The sequence below is a fragment of the Triturus cristatus genome, chromosome 9 (assembly GCF_964204655.1).
Source record: "Triturus cristatus chromosome 9, aTriCri1.1, whole genome shotgun sequence".
Lineage (NCBI taxonomy): Eukaryota > Metazoa > Chordata > Amphibia > Caudata > Salamandridae > Triturus > Triturus cristatus.
The window spans coordinates 779,823,053-779,845,098 of NC_140592.1; the positions used below are offsets into that span (position 1 = coordinate 779,823,053).

The following is a 22,046-nucleotide window of genomic DNA, read 5'->3' on the forward strand; positions in this document are numbered from 1 at the left end:
TGGCATGAATTACATTGTTTTCTGAGAATGAGGAAGTTGCAAAAATGTTCAAACCAGCCCCATACTGTAGGAGGCTGCAACAAGAATGGGACATTGGTGACTTTCTTGGTGAGTGATGGCAGCTCATCCAGCTCTGAAAGCAGCTCTTTGGCCTACAGATCACCAAGAAAGTGCCAGAGTGCAGAATGACCATTCCAGCACTGCAAACCTCTTTCATGGTCTATATTTGAAGGCTTCCTCAACTTCAGTGAAAATGTTATGATATTTTATTGTACTTCTTTTTTTAGTAGTCATCTTTTTTGGATGTGGACTGAATTTATAATTGTTGGGTACTAGACCTGAAATCAATAACTGTATTTATGTGTCATTCTGCAGGATACAGCAGAAAATGAAAATGCCAAAGATGTGTTTGGTGGCAGACTTACCTCAGATATGATTGTTGAACAACTCGGACATTCAAACTTCAGTGAAATGCATGAGTTAATTTGGACATCATCCATAATCCGGTAATATACATTACAGTTTCCTATATCACAGTTTTCATTACCCTGTTTCAAGTGAACCAAAGATAAGTCAATCAGACGCCACTTAAATGTTTTAATATCTGAATAATACCTTCTTGCAGTACCTGAAGCACATGAAGATAAGTTTGGTTCGGATCTCAGTTTTGAAGTTGGGCATTTCATAAGCTAGGACCCTGTACTCTGAGAGTTTTCCCCATTGTAGGAAAGTAAGATCTGCTTCTGTGGCTACCCCCACTTTTTGCCTGGTGCTAAGCTGTTATTGACTAGTCTGACTGAGATACGGCTAACCAGGACCCAGTCTGTCTGCTTTCTCCCTAAATTATTGTGTTCAGTACTTGGGTACATCCCAGATAAGTCCCTGGTATACGTTACTAAGGTACCCAGGGCATAGGTACCTCAGAGGTCTCCCATGGGCTGAAGCATGTATTATGCCACCCATGAGAGACCATTCAAAATGGAACTACAGGCCTGCCATTGCAGGCTGTGTAAGTTGGTGCTAGCACCACTTACTAAAGATATAGTTTTTCTATATCTAGGATCTCTGCATTTAAAAACCTATAAATCACCCCTCTAGCAGACCTTTGCAATCCTGAAGGCAGGGTGCTTGGTTCTAAGTGAGAGGGTGCCTTGCATGAGCAGGACACCCTTACAGCCTATGGAGTCCAAGCTCCCGGGTTGTCAGTGAAGCAGCCATATACCATATAGAAGGGCACCATGTAATTACGCGATGACCATCTCGAAACTGGCTGCAACGAATCCTATGTATCAAACCTATTGGAATCATACCCCCACATTGTAAACGGTGTGGGAGGTTTGATTCCAAGCACTGGAAGAGCTCAGCGTTAGGCTCTCAGTGTTCCCAGGGCCAACCTTCTAGACCCGGACAGCACAAAATGGTTGCTGCCGACCAGAGACACATTTCTGCCCTCCTGCTGCTGAGCAAAGCTCTAGCAGGGCAGAACAATAGGCATCCTGTCTAGGAAGGTGTAACCACCTTCCAGACAGGATTTAGTGGATTGGGACTGGGTGGGTGCGCTTGCCAGCGCCACTAAGTGTGCATGATGGGCACATTTGGTGTCCTTGTGCATAGTCCAGTTCAAACTAGTCCTGGGAGCTGTTGGCTCCTGCTCTCGCGTGAAACTGGACAAATGACATGGGAGTAACCTCCCTCCTGTCCTGACCCTCCCCTGAGAGGGTCCCCTGAATCATCCCAACCCTTTCCTTAGGGTACTTAAGGGCTTACCTGTGGGTGGGTCCCTAGATTCGTCGTGGGACGAGATTCAGATCAGACACCACTTCTTTATCTACCGTCTGGGCACTCTGGACTTCGTTTGGGCTCAACTTCGTCATCCCTTCTAGTCTGCTGCATTGTCTGTGTATGTGCATCATACATTAACCTACCAAGGCCTGTGGGCATCAAACACACCTGAAGGAATCTCCCTTGAAGTGAATTAGTCACTTCCCTGCATTTGCAGGCACCGCAACTAAGTCAACTGATCTGCTGATCCTGAGCTCCCCCAGACTCCATAAGGTTCTGAAACAGGTGGTGGTTTTCCAAAGTTACAGAGGCTGCCCTGCCCTCTTACCAAGTTTGAGGCCAGATTCCTTGTGGGGGCTGCAATAACCGAACCCTTGTGCACCGCGTCAACTTGCAGTTGCAAAGGCTTGTTGGCTTTCTTCCAGCAAGATCTTCGGTCTCCAAGTAGCCCCAACCTTAAGCCCCTCCAGTGACCAGAATCTTCAGCCACACTGCATCGTATGCACTGTGGCCTGCATCTTTTGGTGAGCTGCTCGAGGTCCTCTTGTGACTCCAGTGCCTTCAGCCTGTGGGTCCTATTGAGGGTCACCTTTGTTTCTTTTGGCTCTCCTGATTGCTCGGGGTCTGCCCTGACTCCCCTGCTTGTGGTGAGTCCCCTGGAACTTGTGGGCCCGACTTTGCTCCTTTTTCAGCTCCTGCTTTGGTTGCATTTGCCAAGCCTTGTTGGTGCTCCCGCCGGACACCGACCCGTCAGCACTCCACATTCTTCGCTCCTGGTCTTCCTTAGCGTCGCCTGGTACTCGCAGCTGCAGAGCCAGGGTGATTGTCAACTCTCCTGCAGCACCCAACATTCGAAGGCATTTGTCTTCCGAGTCTCCTGGTCACTACTGAGTGACATAGAGTCTGTCCCCTCTGCGTGCATGTACCTCCCAACTAGAATCTACTGTCAGATTCCACCGGATACTTTCTCCTTCTTCAGCAGCGGCACTTTCCTAAAGTCCTCTATTGGGTTTGACGGCGGTTTACGAAACCACTTATGCAGCTGGCTTCCCTTGTGTAGGTAACATGGGTACTTGGGTATCCACGGGGGTGGCTCTCCAACCTTCTGTCTTGCACAGGGTTTCTTCAAGGTCCACTGGGAAGTGTCCTTAATCTTTACAAATCCAACCGCAACGTACACATAGACTTGTATGGAGAACGCGGTCATGTTCCCACACTGCACAAGACCTCCGTGGGGCTCCTAGTCTCTCACCTTGGGTGGTTTCTTGGGTCCACAGCACTTATAAGTCCTCTTGACATCGTCCTGACCTTGGTGGTTCTTATAACACTTTCTTAGTATATGGTTTGGACCCCTCCCCCAGGGCCCACTGTATATTCTGTGCCATTTATTGGGTCTCTTTGCAAAGTATTGTGTGCATTGTGCATATCTCCGGGTAGGAGATATTTGTATGTGTTAGAAAGTATTATATAATAAATACATATTTTTATAAATACTTTGTGAATTATTTTCACTTAATCTATACTATAAGATTGCATTCTGGTAAAACGAGCTGCTTTACACTTCTTCTGGACTAAGCCTGAAGGCTGCTCTCCACAGCTACCACTTAGAGAGCTTTCTTAGGTTGTCTAAGACCTCTTAAATCACCATAAGAGTTGTCTGGACTGGTGCAAGGTGCCCACTTACATAAGTGGACATTATATACCAGGCCAGCTTCTCACACCCATGCTCCAGTCTTTTGAATATTCTTTGGGTGATGAAGTGTGCAGTTATTAATTGCTTGGTCTTGTGTGAGTCATATTGGGGAGTAAGCGTCTGTATATATATGTGGCTCTCAAGCCAGTATTCGTTGTGTACAGGGTAGAGTACAGAGAAACCTGAATGTAATTCTGTTCTCTTCTGAGAACAGTGGATTGTTTTTGGGCGGTTTGATTTGGTGTCTCCAATGATGGTTCAGGAATATTCTGGCAGCTCAGTTTTGGAGCCCTTTTAACCTGATTGTGAGTTTCTTGACATGATCTATTTAAATAATGCTGTGATATTCTAGGCGTGCCATGAACCAGGGTCTTGCCAACTCAACTTGGTAGCTCATTTGGAGAAGTGAGAGGAGTTTTGTAGGAGAGTAGGATCTGCACTTATGTTGCCCCCACTTTTTTTCTGATGTATACACTGGTTTCTGGGTATAGTCAGGCTGGGTCGCTGCTAATCAGGGCCCCAGTCTCTCTGTTCTCTCTAAACGACTTGGTGTGCATATTAGATGCACTAGTGATTGGATATTGTGGTACCTTATGAGCCCCTAGTATATGGTACCTTAGGTACCTAGGGCATAGGTACTTCACAGGCCTACCAGGGGCTGAAGCATGTTTTATGCCACCCCTGGGAAGCATTCTCAATCTGACACCACAGGCCTGTGTGAGGTAGTGTTAGCACACCTCACTGAGATATAGGTTTCTATATCTCACCATACACACACATATAAAACTATCAGCCACCCCTATGGCAGGCCCTATCAATCCTGAGGGCGGGGTGCTTGGTTTACAGTGTGAGGGGGATGAATCTGCCTGAGCAGGGCCCCTCTGCAGCTACCAGAGTCTATTCTCTATGGCTGTTTGTGGATGCGTTTAAACCATATACTCTTAAGTGCATTAAAATGCTAACTTTGGAATGACTGCATCAAACATGTCGTGTTAGGTGTCAAACAACTTGGAATCATACCCCCACATCAGTCCATGATGTGGGAGCATGATCCCACCCTTCTAGAGGGGAAGACATGTAAAACAATAGAAATCCTATAGAGCCCTGGCATCACAAAATGGATGCCACCAGCACAGACACTGGGCTGCCCTCCTGCTGCTGACTGAAACTCGCAGTGGAGGAAGCCCAACAAAAGGCATCCTGTCACAGGGAGGTGTCACCACCTTCCAGGCAGGATTTAGTGTATTGGGGCTGGGTGGGTGCACTCCTAGAGTGCTTTGAAGTCCTGCACTGGGGGAGCAGTAGGCTCCTGTGTGCATATGCCAGCTCAAACCGGTTCAGGGGCTACCTGCCCCTGCTCTGGCGCGAAACTGGACAAAGGGAAGTGGGTGTAACTACCCCCTCCCCTGACCCTCCTAGAGGAGTGGTCATAGAGTTAGTCCCTCCCCTATCTTCACTATAAGATAGCAAGCTTCGCCATTGCAAAACAGATAACCCTGGACGACGCTCTACAAAGAAGAATGCTGGCCCTTCGACGTTCCACTACCTTTGGAAGACAGAAGAATCTCCCTTGGAGTCAAGGAGTGACTCCCCTGCTTGGCAGGCACCAAAAACCTAAATCAATGGTTGCAAACTTTCCCGATCCCGCCGGAGTTCGAAGTCCCTGCTGCCCTGGAAGTGGATTTCCTGACTTCTCGATGGCCATTGTGAGTCCCCAGTGAAGCTGTTGTGAGTGGACCCCACGAGTGACGAGGATCAGCAATACCCGGGGACCGTGCACTATTGTCTAGTGCAAACCCTAAACAACGTTCTACAAACTGGTGCATTGGACCATTTGTGGGCCAAGCCTCCAGCAGGTCTTGCACCAAAAACCAGCGGCCTACCCCGTCCCGAGTGACCGTGGGCTCCTGTGAAGCATTTCCTGAGGAGGCGTCTTCGCGATCACTTGCCCATTGGCTAGTGGGTCCCCCGAAGACTTTCCTATCGACTCAAAGGTCTCTCCTTGTTGCTCCAGGCCTGCCCTCACTTACCCTTGCTGGGTGAGTTCCTCAGACTTTGCTGGACTGCACCATCGACTTTCTTCAGTCTACACGAGACTTGCAGTTGCCAAGGCTTGTTTGCTCCAATCCGGTTGCCGACACCGCCATCAGCTGCTGACATAGTGGGACACTCCAAATCCAGCCGCTCGTCATCATCGATCTCTCCTGGACCTCGTGAGCGAAGAGTCAAAATACCATCAATGACCTGAAATCACCTGACAGCCGTGGTCATCCATCTTCCTGGCCACCGGTCACTGGCAAGTGACTTTGAACACTGTCCCTTCAATTTTCAGGTCTTCTCCATCTTGAATCAAGGCTTGGATTCCACTGGACACTTCTTCAGACGACGCAAGCAGCAAGTCTTCTTTGGTCTCCATAGAAAACAGCAACGCGACCCAACACCAAAAGACACCTATGCACCCGCTTCCCTGGGCTTGCTTGTAGTCTTCCTCGAAGTACACTAGAACTTTAAAAATCTAACCGCGACTTGCACCATTATAACCAACACTGCACGCGTCTCCCGTGGGCCTGTTACTTACCTGCTAACACTGCAGTAGTGAAGCCCTAGCGATTCCCCAGGCCCTAGGCCTTGTTATTTTGCAAGTCAACATCCTTATGCCGCTTTCTTAGTATATGGTCTGGTCTGGGCTCCAGCCATATTTGTGCTTAATTTATTGTGAAACGTTGCCATTTGAATGTGTACTTGGTTTCTAATCTCATAAAGAGATTAGTAGAGTGTGTCTAGTAATAAATACATATATATTTGATATATATACCTGTGTGGTGTCCTTTCATTTGGTAATTCAAGAGATTATAAGGTAAAACAAGCTGCTTTACATTCCTCTGAGACTTAGCCTGAAGGCTGCTCTCCACAGCTACCACTAGGATAGCTTTCTTTAAAAGGTTGTCTTAAACCTATCTACCATAAGAGTCGAATTGGACTGGTGCAAGGTGGCCACTATAACTAGTGACCAGCATATGCCGGGCACACTTCTCACAAGTTTCCAAAGCAGATATAGTTGCAAATTTAGTGCTCTTAGTCCCTTCACTCACTTGATGAGAGAGTAGGGTGACTAGGCATTCTGGATTTCCCCGACAGTCCCGGTTTTCAGAGGTCTGTCCCGGTGCCCCAAGTTTCCTTAATTTTAAATGCGTTTCACAGTTTTGGGGACAAAGCTCAATTCGACCAGCTCAGGAGAACTGAAAGGTATGCTTTCCTTAAATAATTTATCTGTTTCAGGAAGCGCAGGTTGACATCGGCTGCATGCATGCATGTACTGCAGCAGAGGGGAGACAGAGAGAAGAGGAGGGCAGGGGGACTCAGGGTAGAGGCTATAAGCCTTGTCATAGCTAATATTTTGTAAGTTTACCATATATACACTGAAAAAACCATAGGTTTCAGCGATCTTATAGTTAGTTGGACATTTCACTCGTTCAAAACCGCAGAATTTCCGCCGTTATATTTAGTCTACTAACTATAACTTGCGCCCCCGCAATGGACTGCTGATGACGTCACATATTACATCATTCATGACATGGTCAGTGACATCACTGATGACATCACTGATGACATCTCAAATCTTTTTTTTTCGCAATGTTTCCTTTTTTTATATGATTATTATTATTATTTTTTTAAAGGATTTTTAAATGTTAATTTCTAACTATAACATGCCTAAAACCTATGTTTTTTTCAGTGAATTTCAATGGTTTTTTAAATGCTAATTTCTAACTATAACGTCCCTGAAACCTATGTTTTTTTTCAGTAATTTTCAATGGTTTTTTAAACGAAAATTTCTAATTATAATGTGCCTCAATCCTATGTTTTTTTGTGTGAATTTCTAAGGATTTATAAATGCTAATTTCTAACTGTAACATCCCTATTAAGTCCCCTTGAATCCTGAAGGTCCCTGGTGGCCAAGTAGCCCAGCAGGTACCTCCAGTAAGCGCCACAGAGCTGTGTTTCAGAGAGATGTTCTTAGGCCACGCCCCTTTTACACTACGCTGCAAACGTGGCTTCTGGCCTTGTTCTACCGAGTCACAAGATGGCTGCCAACACTTCCTGGTTTGGAGTGTTGGCAGCCAATCAGAGTGAAGCTCGTGCTCGGGAGGGTTCGTGAATCCACCGCGTCCCTAGATATCGAAACTTTTTCTTTTTCTGATTTCTCAGGAACTACTGAACGGATTTACACCATTTAACAAAAAGGGATCTTTATGAACCAAGACCTACCTTTTTGCCAAATTTGGTGTATTTCCGTTCAGCAGTTCGGGCTGTATCTTTGTCTGAAGTTTCCTATGGAAAATAACATGGGGAAAACGCATTTAAACAACCCCCCTTTTTTCTCAGCCCCCTCTTGACGAATCACCCCAAAACTTTCAAGACAGGAGCTGAACAAAGCAGGCCATTAGTTTTGAAAATTTCTCGAAAATTCGTCAACCGGCGCTAAAGGTATTGGGAAAAGAAAAAACGCTTTTTGAATAGAAACTAGGTCCTAACTAGAACTACCTACTGGCGACCGCCAGTAGATTATATATAGCGCGAGGCATTGAACAGACGCTTTAGTTAATATTCACATTAATACTGAATAAAACATGCGTGAATCAGTGTTATATAAAATATACATTTAAGTTCTCATTGCTGCTCCTCATTATTGCCCCAGTGGGCATACCACAATTACTAATGCAATTTAATTTATTCTACAAGCCTGAAATTGTCATAGTTCCCAACATTAAAATGATAAAAACCAAAATATATCTAAATATTCAAACTAAATGAGTATACAGATCTTCTTCTATGTTCAGGCCATCTGGTTGTTTAGAATTCAATTCAACTATATAACGTGACTCCAATTTTCTCAATCTTTTTTCACGATTCCCACCTCTTGGATTTTTTTCAATGGCATCGATCACAAAGTAAGTTAACCCTTTCACATCCTTGTTATGGAATTTCTCAAAATGTCTGGCGACCGGATATGTCCGGTCGCCATTTTTTATATCCCTAAGGTGTTGAAGGATTCGCTTATGCACCTCTAGGATTGTGCTGCCCACGTACTGCATGCCACAAGGACACTTGAGCACGTAGACAGCATAATCCGTTTTACCGGTAAATTTGCCTCTGATTTTCTTCAGATTTTTGCTAAAACCTGGTTTGTACCTTTCTGTATTAATGCCATGTGTACAAGCCTTACATTTAGGGCATTTCACAAACCCCTGGGGCCTTGTAAGCCAAGTGATCTTCTGCTGTGGCTTTCTCAAGGCATTCTTTACCAGGGATTGCTTATAGGATTTTACTCTGCGAAATGTGATCTGAGGCCTCCGGGGACTTGTTTTAACTAGAATTGGGTCATTTTTTATCAGATGCCAGTGTTTATTACAAATGTTCCTTAATTTGTCATGTTGGTTGCTATAGGATGTTATAAATCTACAATCCTTATTTATTTCTGTTGAATTCTTTTTGTTTACCACTGGCATAAGCGAATCCTTCAACACCTTAGAGCTATACAAAATGCCAGACATTTTGAGAAATTCCATAACAAGGATGTGAAAGGGTTAACTTACTTTGTGATCGATGCCATTGAAAAAAATCCAAGAGGTGGGAATCGTGAAAAAAGATTGAGAAAATTGGAGTCACGTTATATAGTTGAATTGATTTCTAAACAACCAGATGGCCTGAACATAGAAGAAGATCTGTATACTCATTTAGTTTGAATATTTAGATATATTTTGTTTTTATCATTTTAATGTTAGGAACTATGACAATTTCAGGCTTGTAGAATGAATTGAATTGCATTAGTAATTGTGGTATGCCCACTGGGGCAATAATGAGGAGCAGCAATGAGAGGCAAAGTTTCGCTTTAGTTAGCCCACTTGGGCCAAAATGTTGAATTAAGAGAATATTTAAAATATTTATAATATTTAAAAGAGCTAATTTAAAATCTTTATTATATTATATATAAAATCTTTATTATATATTTATATATATTTTTTTAAAGAATTTTCTTAAATGTATATTCTATATAACACTGATTCACGCATGTTTTATTCAGTATTAATGTGAATATTAACTAAAGCGTCTGTTCAATGCCTCGCGCTGCATGCTTAAAGCAATGAAATAACAAAAAACTACAAGTCTTTCTTCGTATGCACTTGAATTGTAGTTTAGCTAAATCACGTGGGAAACAATGTAAAATGGCTGCTCGCTAAAGTTTCTATTGTCAGTAAACAAGAGTGCGTTGCACTCGAAACGTGTTTGGCAAAGTGGCTGAATGAAATAACTAAGGAACCGCACAAGGCTTCGTTTTTCTTCTAAGATACAAGAAGAATTTAATAGAATTTAAATAGGACCTGCTTCGGTGGGGTCCTCCCGTAACGAAGCGACTTCCGATTTGGAGGAGGTAGTTTCTACACAGAAGACACTTCTGTGTATATATATATATATATATATATATATATATAACAAGGCTACGCAGATGCAGAAACTGGGATAAGCCAGAGGTAGAAGTAAGGTTGAAGGCTCTGTGAGAAAATTATGTGGAAGAACTTTCTGATCAAACTTGTTGACTGCCTCTGAAGAAGGAACTGATCCATTCCAAGTTGGTTCTTGACAATCCAGGTTATTCTTTGAATCTACTCAGAAGTATGTTGTGGTTCATGGTGTCAAAGGCTGCTGGCAAGTCATTGAGAATGGGAGCTGAATTTGAGTTTTTACCTAAGGAAAGTTGGAGTTCTTCTCCAAGGCTGATCTATTGCCCCTTAAAGATCTGTGTTAGATCTTCAAGGAACAATGGATCTTAAAGATCTGAAACTCATTTGATGGCCATACAAGTTGTGGTTCATTTTGACATATTCTTTGAGTTTTCTCGTTACTTCCTTTTTCAGAATCTTGTTGTCGAAGGAGAGTTTAGAGATTGGATGATACCTAGCTAACTCTGTTAGCTCAGTGTAGGGTTTCAGACCCCCTTATTCAGAAGAATGCACTTTATCGGTAGTCTATTTTAAGGGACGTTTATTGAAAACAAACAATTCATGGAGGTTTATGCAAAACAAAAAGGACTAAAAAGAAAAGAAAATAATGTCTTTCTTTCTCTCCCTCTCTGCTTCTCGGTATCCTCTTTCTCTCCTTCTCCTCTTCTTGACAAAAAACAATGAGGTGGTCTTCAGTTACACTGTGCCTTGAATACCCTCTGGAGGTTGTATGGTGCCCCTTGAAGTAAACACATGGAACACCGCTTCAGTCACTGTGCTATCGCTTGACGGATATGAGTGCATAGGTGTTTTGTGCCCTTTACCAGGTGCCACACAAAAAAAAAAATTAGATTTTTTTTGGGTGACTTCTCACCCAGTGAATGACATACTTGCATTATTTGTGACCTTTTAAGACCTCCCCCTACCTCCTAAAAACTGTTATGCTCCCCGGTTGAACTTGCCTGGGACCACGGCCTTCTGGGTCAGCGGGTTTGGGGTTGCAGCAGCAACACCTCCTCGGGGCTCACTGGTACCAGACACAGTGCTCACAGAACGGTCGCCTTCTTCCTCCCTGGTGTATCCGCTGAACCTGCTTTTCTCCGCTTGATACGGCTCCGCGTTTTTCTCTCATCCCGTATGTGTTTGCCTACTCAATTGAGTTTTTCTCTTTCCGCTTGTCTCCAGAGAAAAGGGGAAGTCCTTCTTTTATGTTGTCCACAGTAGAAGGCACATGGTTGTGCACGGCTGGTGCGGGGTTGTTCATCCCCATATCATCAGCAGCGGCCATGTTAAAAGTAGACGGCGTTTCCTACTTTGTATTACAGTCAGCTTTTGCTTTCTTCCAGAGAGGCGCCTTCTGCTCCCTGGATAATAGTGGGCATAAGGGTCTTTAGAACAATTTCCGCTAGCAGGGAGTTATTGATCATGGATGTGAAATCTGATTCTAAGGAGAGGGAAAATGTTTCAGACATGATTCTGTGAATGGTACGGGCCGAGAGCAGACTTTTGTGTAGGATAGGTTTCAGTTGATCTCTGTAGGTAATTTGTAATACTAATAATAATATAATAATTTGGTTGATATTTCCTAATTCTTTATTGGAATAAAAATGAAAAATGTTGAATGTAGCAAAATGCAGCAGGGTGGTAGGGTAAGGGTCAGGATTCTTAGCTGCAGAAAATGAAGTCGTGAATTTTTATCATTTTGGACTAAACTTCAGAAGGTACTCACTCTGGTGTTTTTATGGCATCAAGAAAGATCACCTCCTGGTAAAATTGAAAGTTTTCTCTTGATTGATTTGTTGAATTGCCTTTGTGTTTGACAAAGTTTGTTTGTTTTTCTAAAACTATGGTATCAGGGATTTCTGTTTTCCTCAGGGCAAAGACAAACCCGTCTCTGCCTGTCCATTCCAGGTTCATGTGGATTACGGTCCATACAACTCTTGTCACCTCCGATAATCCTCAAGCAACCACTCAAACTACTTAGATCAGAAGAGCTTTGCCACGTTTGAACCCTTTTCAGTCCACCTGCCTTCTGTATTACCTAAAGTACTTAGGTACCTTGTGGCAATCCTACTACGCACTATTTAAATCCTCTTGAAAGCCTCTAAGATGTGCCACATTAACAATTACCTCATCCTTAACCATTATCTAGATATAATATTTACAAAGCAAATTTGATTCTCCCCTTGTTTGGCACTCCCCCAGAATAGAAAGTGCAGCATGTGGGTGGTTCTTTAGGTATGGGTAGGGAGATTGTTTTTTTCGCACATGAAAAGAGCCTTTGGGTTATCTTGCTCTCATGTAGACATGGATAGTAGAGCAGTTTTGAAGGGACAGAGAGGTGTGGAAGTTATCTGTCCAGGAGCATGGTTCAGCTGGCATATTAGGGATATTTAAATTGTTTCTGAGCTCAAGGACAGATGTATGGCTTGCACTGTAGGTGTTGCTCTGCACAGTCTGAGTGAAAAATCAGTTGCTTGGGTGGTATCTGGTCTGATGGCTATCAAGTTGAATTCACTAATGACCAGGATGTTATTGCCCAACAATTCTAAGCTCAATTTAACCAATTCATGCAAAAATAACAAGCTGCACCCAAGGAGACAGTATACCACTGTGCATTTAGTGAGCTACTTCGGTTGTTTATGTAGCCGCTAGAAGTTTAAATAAAGACTGGAAGTTGGGAAACTCTGCAAGTACTCATTATTGTGAACTAAAACCACTTTGGCCACTCTTTTTGCACCTTTGTTCTTGTAGTTGATTTAGAGGCCCACAGGAAGGAGATCCTTGAGAGATGTAATCTAGTTGTCACTGAACCAAGTTTCTGTTATTGCTGTTTACATACTGCTGTAAGTTAATAACTGATCATCCTCCCTGTCAGCAATTTGCTTGCCCCTCAAAGAGTTTGATAAAGCATTAGGGCTTCATATCAATTTATCCTAGTCCAAACTAGTACCACTAACACGGTTGCTGAATGATTACTTATTGCACCTGCTATTCCAGAGGTCACCATAGCACTTCAATATGCAATACATGGGAGGAAATGCTTACAGCCACATGCAACTACAGTTTGACAGTGTTAAAAATAAAAAGGTGAGTTTGAGACCCACTTGATGATTTGTAGTATAGGTTTACTGAAGAGGGTGATTCTCTTAGAGTTTATTCATATTCAAATCAAGGAGATTTGAATCTCTTGTGCTTGTTTTGACGGGACAATCTCATGATGCCTTGTTTTCTACCACAAGGCTGTCGGAGGACATGCCTTGAATGCTTTTCAGCTGCTTGCCTCATCATATTAAAGGTATGTTAAGGGGGGCAAAGACAGACCACATAGTAAGAGGGAACCTCACCAAGCTGCTGACTACGATGGCGAATGGACTTCAGTCCGTCCGCCATCATATCAGGGAGTGGGATCGCCCGCCTACAAGGCGGCAGCACCACAGGGCTGATTACAATGCGACCACCACCACAGCTGTCGCACTTCCCATATTTTACATTGCGGCTGGTACTGCTGGCTGCAGCACCCGCTGCAATGTAAAAACGGCACATTTCACATTTCCTTGCACTACTTGGCAGGTACCATACGATGCCTGCCACATGGTGACCGGTAATTGTTTGGGGGGCACCATAGGTGCCCCCCCACCCCCAAATTAAAGGGCCAGGGGGAAGGGGGGCCTGCTACGGGCCCCAAATGTCCATCCCCACTAGCCTTTCCATGGCAGGTGAAGCACCATGGAAAGGCTAGCAGGGATGGACCATCGTTATCCCTGCGGCGGTGCCTGATTTCAGGGATTGGGAGGCCTCTGCAGCACCGGCGAGCTCAAGTAGCCCATCAGGTTCATGGCAGTTGGAGTTTCTGATCGCCATGGACCCACCCACCATTATAATATAGCGGACGGAAAATGGCCTCACGATGGCGGTGAGCCCACCACTGACAGTCTATCGGTACCAGGTTCACCGCTATCGTAATCAACCCCCAAGTTATCACTGACCTTGGCCCTAACAACTGTGTACAAGGTCGGGAGGTTGAATGGTACTATGGTGTTCTGGTGGTATTCTTCTACAGTTCCTGTAGATCAAAGGAACAAGGGTACAGTTCAAGAAGCATGCCAGTGAGGTGCAGCAGATTGCTAGCACCTTCAGAGGTTTCTCCTTTGTTGGAACCAATGAAAATGACCTCAGATTTGTTCACAGGGGGCTTGATAAAATCTTTCAATTAACTAAAGAATTTGGTGGACTACATTGAGACTGTCCTTTCAAGACTCTTCAGTTTGGTCTCAAAATATATTTGTGTTCATAACTCAGTTTTTATCTTGAAACCCAATTTTGAAATTTGAGGGTGGGGAAATCAACTACAATTATTTAAGTTTTCACTAGGCTTTACATTTGTCCTTCCAAATGTGGACATGAAAAAGTGTCTGAGCATGTGATTACATATATTTCTGTATCTTACCAACCAACAATTTGAGTGTCCCTTTAGTTCAGTGTCGGCAAGCGGGCCAAAGATACATATGTTTTTAGTAAAAGAAAATACCAACAGAGCTAAAATTGGTATTGCCAAGTGTAAAGAAATGCCTATTTTTGCCTGTTAACCCCCCTTCATTTTTGGCCTGATGCTGCTGTGTTTTTGACTCTAAGAGGGCACTGAGGCCTGCCCACCAGAACTCAATGCCACTGTCTAACCCTATACCAGAGATATGACCAATTGGCAAGTACTGGCCTACTTACAAGTCCCTAGATTGTGGTACCAAGGGTACCAAGGGCATGTAAGACAAAGTAATCACCCAGGGCTGCAGCATTGTTTGTGCCATCCACATGCAACAGAGACAAAATGGACCCCAGCCTGCCACTGCAGACTGACAGGGCAGTGTTTTACACTGCTAGTTCGACTTTACTATTTCACCTCATGGCAAAGTCACCGCTGCTCTCAAGGATATATGTAAGTCCTCCCTAATAAAGGCCAATTGAGCCCTATGGCAGGGAGCTGTATATTATTAAGTAAGAATATAATTTTCAATATGTCTTAGCAGCAACACTTCCACATAGTCGTGTTACTGTGGAAAGGTTAACCCAGGGTTAACACTTGGATACTGGTTGGCATCACAGTCTGACTACCTAACAAAATTGAGTAAGGTATCAAATTAATTGTGACATTAAATCCGAGCTGATGCTGAGGCCCGATTTAAAGTCAATATTAAAGTTAAACAACCTTTAGAAAGTTGCTACTTTGCACTCCCACTAGTCCAGTTGCTTCACAAAGGCCCAGACACACAGACGGATTTCTGACCATGTGGGGAGATGGTTGAACAGTTCCCAGGCCTGGGAACAAAGGCTGCAGAGCAAGGTGTTTCCTCCTCTCCCAGGATACTCAGGGTGTTAGCCCAAAAGACAGGCTTCCAAGGTGAAGCCGCCTTTGAAGGGCTGCTTGTGACAACATCCCTGAGCAGGATGCCTTTTGTTCCTGCAGACAATTAGGAGACCGAGCCAAGGAAGGGAAACCTGTACCCAAACTAGGTTTCCAGTGGGTGTGTAACCCAACAATAGCCACACCTCTAGGGTGGGCTGTCCTGCCATCTTGAAACGGGCAAGAATGGGACACTCTGGGATTACCAGATGCCACACATCACATAAATTTTGTCACCAGAGAGGAAGGAGCCCAGCTGCCCATTGGGTAGTGACCGCGTGGTCCCCGCAGGGCACTTTCCTGGGATAATTAAGGCAATTTTGGCACTCTTCCACTCTGTTCACACTGGAAAAAAAGCCCTGCTGCCTTTTACCTGCACAAAGAGAGGCTGCACCTTTTGGCTAGCGAGACTGGGATTGTGCCTGCGGCTCCTGACATGGGGAAAAAGTCGATTTACTGCCTTCACCGACAGCAGTGGCTCCAAGGATCAGTCGGCTGATTCCCTGGAACCAGCTTCTGGGTTACAAGAGCTGAAAGAGCCCAAACACACAAGTTGGTAGCCACCGCAGACGTTTTGCCGCTTCCAGTCATTGGGCATGACAAAGGATAAATCCAAGATAGCCAAAATCTGCACCCCTGTTCCTGGAAATGCTATTAGAGCCAAGATTTGTCGCATCTAAGGCACACCAGCCCATACCAAAGGTTTTGCATCAAAATACGGTGCAGTGATACCAGTAGTACAGCATTGGCTGTTCGACTACTGCATTGTAGAGGACTTCAAGGGACCACGATCTCCATGGCTAAAGGCACCCCACCTCACCTTTGGAGCGAGTATTCACCACAGTGACACCCCTGTCAACTGCACCACAACCGAAGCATCCTTTTGAGCATCTTTGCAAACATCCCGAAGCATCAGGACCACTGCATTGAAGTCTGTGACCTTCATCCTGTAAAGTTTGGAACTTGCTTGAAAACAGCTCTGGTAGTCACGCAACTGTCCAAAGTATCCTTTCTGGCCCCCTAGACATTTTTCCTGCCGGATTTGGTTTCCCAACCTAGGCTGGAGTGCTGGCACTATCTCTTTCAAACTTTTGAAACGTTTACAATCTTTTTGTTGACCAATCTTTGTTTGCGATTGCATTGATAAGTGCTAAAAGCTTCTAAAATCTGTATCTACCGTGGATTTCAGTGTCAAGATCTCTAGAAATTCATTAAAAAACGGTCTATTTTTGTAAATTGTAGTGACTTTTTAGTGTTGTATGATTTTCTCATGTGGTTGTTTGGTGCTGTTAAATGCTTTACACTAAGTTGTTTGCCATGCCAAGTGTTGTAGCGGATTGTGAGGTTTGTTAGGGGTACATGGTATAATTAATTGGCAATTTTAGTTTATTATTGTTTAATTGATAATTATGTCAATGGTGTAATTATATTTTTTAAGTTATATTTTAGGTGCGTGTTGTTGGGTTTGTAGGGGTATAGGGTGTGAAGTTTAGTAATAATTGTTTCAGAATTAATTATTCATTATTTAATTGATTGTTAAATATGTAAATTGTGTAATCAATATATTTTTTCAGTTATATTTTACGTGTGGGTTGTTGGATTTGTAGTGGTAGAGGGTGGGAAGTTAATTAACTAATAATTGTTTCAGAATTTAATTGTTTGATTGTTAATTATGTAAATAGGGTAAATATATTTGTTAAGTTGTGTTTTTTGGTGCTGGTTGTTGGATTTGTAGGGGTGTAGGGTGGGAAGTGAATTGAGTCATAAATTAACTATCAATTAATAAGTATATAAATAGTTTATTAATTATGTCTTTTAATTTCTATTTTATGTGCAGGCTGTTGTGTTTATAGGGTCATAGAGTGGGGAGTTATACAAGTAATAATTAATTAACAATTATTAATGTATTAATAATTATTTAATTGATTATTAAATATGTTAATTTGGTTATACATCTTTACTTTAGATATATTTGAATTGTGGCCTGCTAGGTTTGTGGGAGTATAGTGTGGAAACTTCATTAAATAACACATTAATAACATTTTGTTTAATTCAAGATCATTTATTAACATTTTTAATAATAATGATAATGTAAATTGTTTAATTGTTTTTTATTTTTATATTTATAATTCGTATATTATGACTTTTATATTTTTAGCTTAGCAATGGGGATAAAAAATATGTTATGAGTTTGAAGTGAACTTCTTTTTGTACTGTTGCACAGACCGGAGTGGGGAGTACCATTGAGTTGGGTAACAATAAAACATCTGTTATTCAGCGCCAAGAGACCTTTGGGTGAACGTGTGCTTTACAAATACACATGTTATGTTCTGTTATAGTAAATTGAACCCCTCCAAAGTCCAACGCTTTCCCTGCTGTTGCACAGATTGGAATTAGATTAATACATTTTTCTTCTCCGAAGTCCAACGCTTTTCTTACTGTTGCGCAGACTGAAGTGGAAATAGTTAATTTAACCACTCCAAAATCCAGCACTTCCCTACTGTTGCACAGACTGGAGTTGGAATTGTAAATTTTATCTCTCTGAAGTCCAACGCAAACTTTTTCCTCTCCGAAGTCCAACTAGGTGAATGGCACCTTTATTTAAAAAAAAAAAAAAACAAAGCCAGCCCTAGTGTGGTGAACATATATAGACCAGTGACTAATCTCCTATGGCTCGGAAATACCATTGAGAAATGTAAGGCCGACCAACTTGCAACATTCATCAAGAACAAAAAACACGTGCACACTATCACTGTGAGTTCTATAAAGTATGCAGCACAGAAAAAGTCACAGTAAAAATACTGATCAATGGCTGTCACAATCATCACATAGTGGACAAAGGCAGCACCTGCATTTTCGTTTTTTAATTTGTTTTTATACCTGATCTGCTTTTAGTACAGTTACTCATAGGAGGCTTACCAACTTCCTTCAAACTTGCTTGTTTCAGTGCCATGTTCCCAAGTTGTTTACCTAGTTTCTAAGCAATTATGAATATACTGCTAGGTTGTGGAAAAGTTGATCTGATGGTGCACCTACACTACTTTTACTCCACCCCTTCAGGATTCACAGCGTCTCACGTACGTTTTATCTACAGTTACTTTGGTAGTCTCTTTTTGCAATGGACATTATAGACATTACAGGTGAGTATATGCAAGTATTAACTTAAAACTTTTTTTTGTTCTTAACCTCATCCTTAAATATCTCTCTCTCTCTCTCTATGTGTGTGTGTGTGTGTGTGTGTGTGTGTGTATATATACACATATATATAGGTCGAAACGCGTCATGCTGAAACTGCAATAAAGCACTCACCTTTAATTTACACGTTGTGGTCCATACCTGTCTTTGTTACCAGAAGCGGTAATTCAGGACTCTGTTCATATATATATATATATATATATATATATATATATATATATATATATATATATATATAATATATATATATATATGTATATATGTATATGTATATATATATATATATATATATATATATATATATATATATATATATATATATCCACAATTTACAGGAACCCACTTTGGAATCAAGCCACACGGAGGTAGATTGTACTCGAATATCTTTAATGACAGTTTGCCAGCAGGAACACTTCATGAAGATGACATCAAATATCGTGCCAGACGCGTTTCAGGAACTTAATCCTTTCTTCAGTGGCATTGTGGAAGACAAGAGGAAAAGCGTTTTCGGTTGCAAACTACTTCAATTTATCGCACCTGCCCCGATGGGCATGGCCACACGGCATTCTGGGCGATGCAGTTCACAACAATTGCTACCCCAGTGGGTGCGTTCTCTCAAGTTCAAAATAAATCCTTCAGTGATGCAAAAATTCTTGAAGGTAACTGCTCCACTTTCCAGCTGCCAAGTGAGCCTTAAACTGACATCTTCCTGCAAAGGCGTCAGCTTGCCTCCGTCCCGTTAATGGCAGCACCGCATGGTGTCGTCACGGACCCGCATTGACGCGGTGGGCTGCATCCACGACCTTGAACTTGAGAGAACGCACCCACTGGGGTAGCAATCCACTTAAGACCCCTTTTCACCAGGAGTTCAATCTAATACGCCAATCCTGGCTCAGAGGTGGCAAGAGCAAATCACCCGAAAGCAAAGACCGACAAGAAGGGGCGGCTGGAAGGGGAAGAGGAAGGGGCAAACAGACAACGCGAGGATCTCGGAACAGGGGCAGGAAATGGTAAATGACACTGATGACACAGATGATCTCACCATTGTCAACCTGACATCCAGAGTGTTGACAACTGCTGAAGAGTCCGCTCTCAAACTGGGACTATCATTCTGCCCCAATAACCACATGGAGTATACGCAAACGCGTATTGACTTATTCAAGTTCATACGTAAAATGAAGCTTCATAAATTCTTCAAATTGAAACCAACAATGACGGAAGTTAGACGACTTAAACAGCAAGGACAATTCAAAGCAACTGATCTGTTAACAACTAATGATCTTGAATTGCTCGAGATGCTGGAGGCTTTACGAAATGATGAAGACAATGTGACTACTTCAACGGAAGACCCCACTGTAAGAGCGGTTCAAGTGGGCATAGAACAAGAGACACCAATTACCACCTTTAAGCCCCCCTCTGTCTTCATCCCACAAATGCCCTTTGATGCGATTGATGCATTTTTGGACGCTGTCCTACAGGACCTTCAGCAATTTAGAACTAAACCTGCCAGTAGAAGGAACCACGGCACCAATCTCACTGAAGAACAAAGGTCCATTTTGAAGGATTTATCCAAGAATGAACAAATCATCTGCAAACCCTCCGACAAAGGAGGCAATATCGTATTATTAACGAGAGAACAATACTGTCGTGAAACTTACCGTCAATTGAATGATGAAAGACTTTATGAGGCTATTAACATCGAGCAATACAATCTCAGCGTTTTGCAATATCAAAATCTGTTAGAGAGATGGCGTAACAAAGGCATGCTGGGAACAAACTAATTTCTCTTTCTACGCAACCCTGATCCCATATTACCAACATTTTATCAACTGCCCAAAATTCATAAGGACATAAACGATCCACCTGGCAGGCCCATTGTCTCCTCCAAAGGGAGCCTTACTGAGAACATGTCTGTCTACATTGATTCCTTTCTTTTTCCATTGGTATTACAGCTTAAATCTTATGTCAAAGACACCACAGACTTTATCATGCAGATTAACAATATCAAGTGGGAACCTACTTACCAACTGATTGCCATGGACATAACCAGTTTGTACACATGTATAGAACATGGTAAAGGGCAAGAGGCGATAGCCCATTTCCTTGGTAAAAGACCTCTGAAATTCTCTGAACATAATTCAATGTTAATTGAGTTTATCCAATTTTGTCTGTCTAACAATATTTTCCTGTTTCAAGACCAATCATATAGACAGCTGTCAGGGACTGCCATGGGGACCTGCTTCGCCCCCAGCTATGCGAATCTTTTCGCAGGCTGGTGGGAGGAGCAGGTCGCCCTAAGCAATCAGATGCATAAGTGGACCAACTCTGTGGTGGCATGGCACAGGTACATCGATGACCTGTTCCTTGTTTGGAGAGGGTCGCCAGAACAGGCCCAGGATTTCATATGTGACCTCAATAAGAATGAATTGAATCTTAGGTTCACCTATGAAATGAGCCCCGTAACGGTCAACTACTTGGATCTCAAGGTCTATGTAAGGGATGGAGTCCTTGAAACTGAGCTGTACAGAAAACCCACTGCGGGCAATTCTATTTTGCACGCCCACAGCAACCATCCACCTAAACTTATCAACAGCATCCCATATGGCGAGTTTCTTCGCCTCAAACGGAATTGCTCAAGAGTTGCTGATTTTGAAAAAGCAGCCACCCGGAGTCTGAAAAGATTTCAAGCAAGGGGCTACAACCATGAGAAATTAGTTTCAACACTTAACAAAGTGAGAAGAATACCTAGAAAGGAACTATTAGTATACAAAAAGTCAGGTAATAGACAATTAGACGATCAAGAAGGGAAATTTCGTCTAATAACTACTTTTTCAGACGATGCTAACAGATTTAGGAAGATACTCACAAAAAGTTGGCATATCCTTAAGACTGACACAGTTATCGGCAAGGACATCCCTAGAGTCCCATTGATCACAGTTCGGAAATCCAGATCACTTCGGGATAAATTGGTGCAGAGCCATCTATCACCAGTAACACAACCCACAGGCACTCTGAAAGCGTTGCAAGGATTTTTCCCATGTGGGAAATGTAGGGCCTGTAAAAATAGCAAAAGGGTATTCACATACAGCATTCCAGGGATCGGCAAACCAAGACACATAGACAAATTCATTACCTGCTCCACTACCCATGTAGTATACTGCCTGATATGCCCATGCGGGCTAAGATATATTGGCAGCACAATCAACAGTGTGAAGATGCGCATTTTAGAACACCAACGCGCAATCAATAAGAATGATACCAACTACCCGGTAGCCAGACATTTTGCTCTCAAACACCAGAGCAATAGGGAGCTTATGCAGTACTTTGGCCTGGACCAGGTGCCCGCGAACATCAGGGGGGGCGATAGGGTCCAGAAATTGCGGAGGTTAGAGTCCCGCTGTATTATCGATTTACACACGAAGTTCCCCCACGGTCTCAATAGTGGTGAGGAACTAAATGTACACCTGGGTAGATG

General features: G+C 42.9%; 1 protein-coding gene across 1 annotated transcript in view; it reads left to right on the forward strand.

The window, feature by feature from the left end:
- The window catches only part of LRRC9 (leucine rich repeat containing 9), a 597,819-nt gene that overhangs the window by 413,422 nt on the left and 162,351 nt on the right, over nucleotides 1-22,046 (forward strand). The window contains exon 24 of the mRNA XM_085626156.1: nucleotides 376-506. Within this exon, the coding sequence (XP_085482282.1) occupies nucleotides 376-506 (131 nt within the window). The remainder of the gene's footprint in view (nucleotides 1-375; nucleotides 507-22,046) is intronic.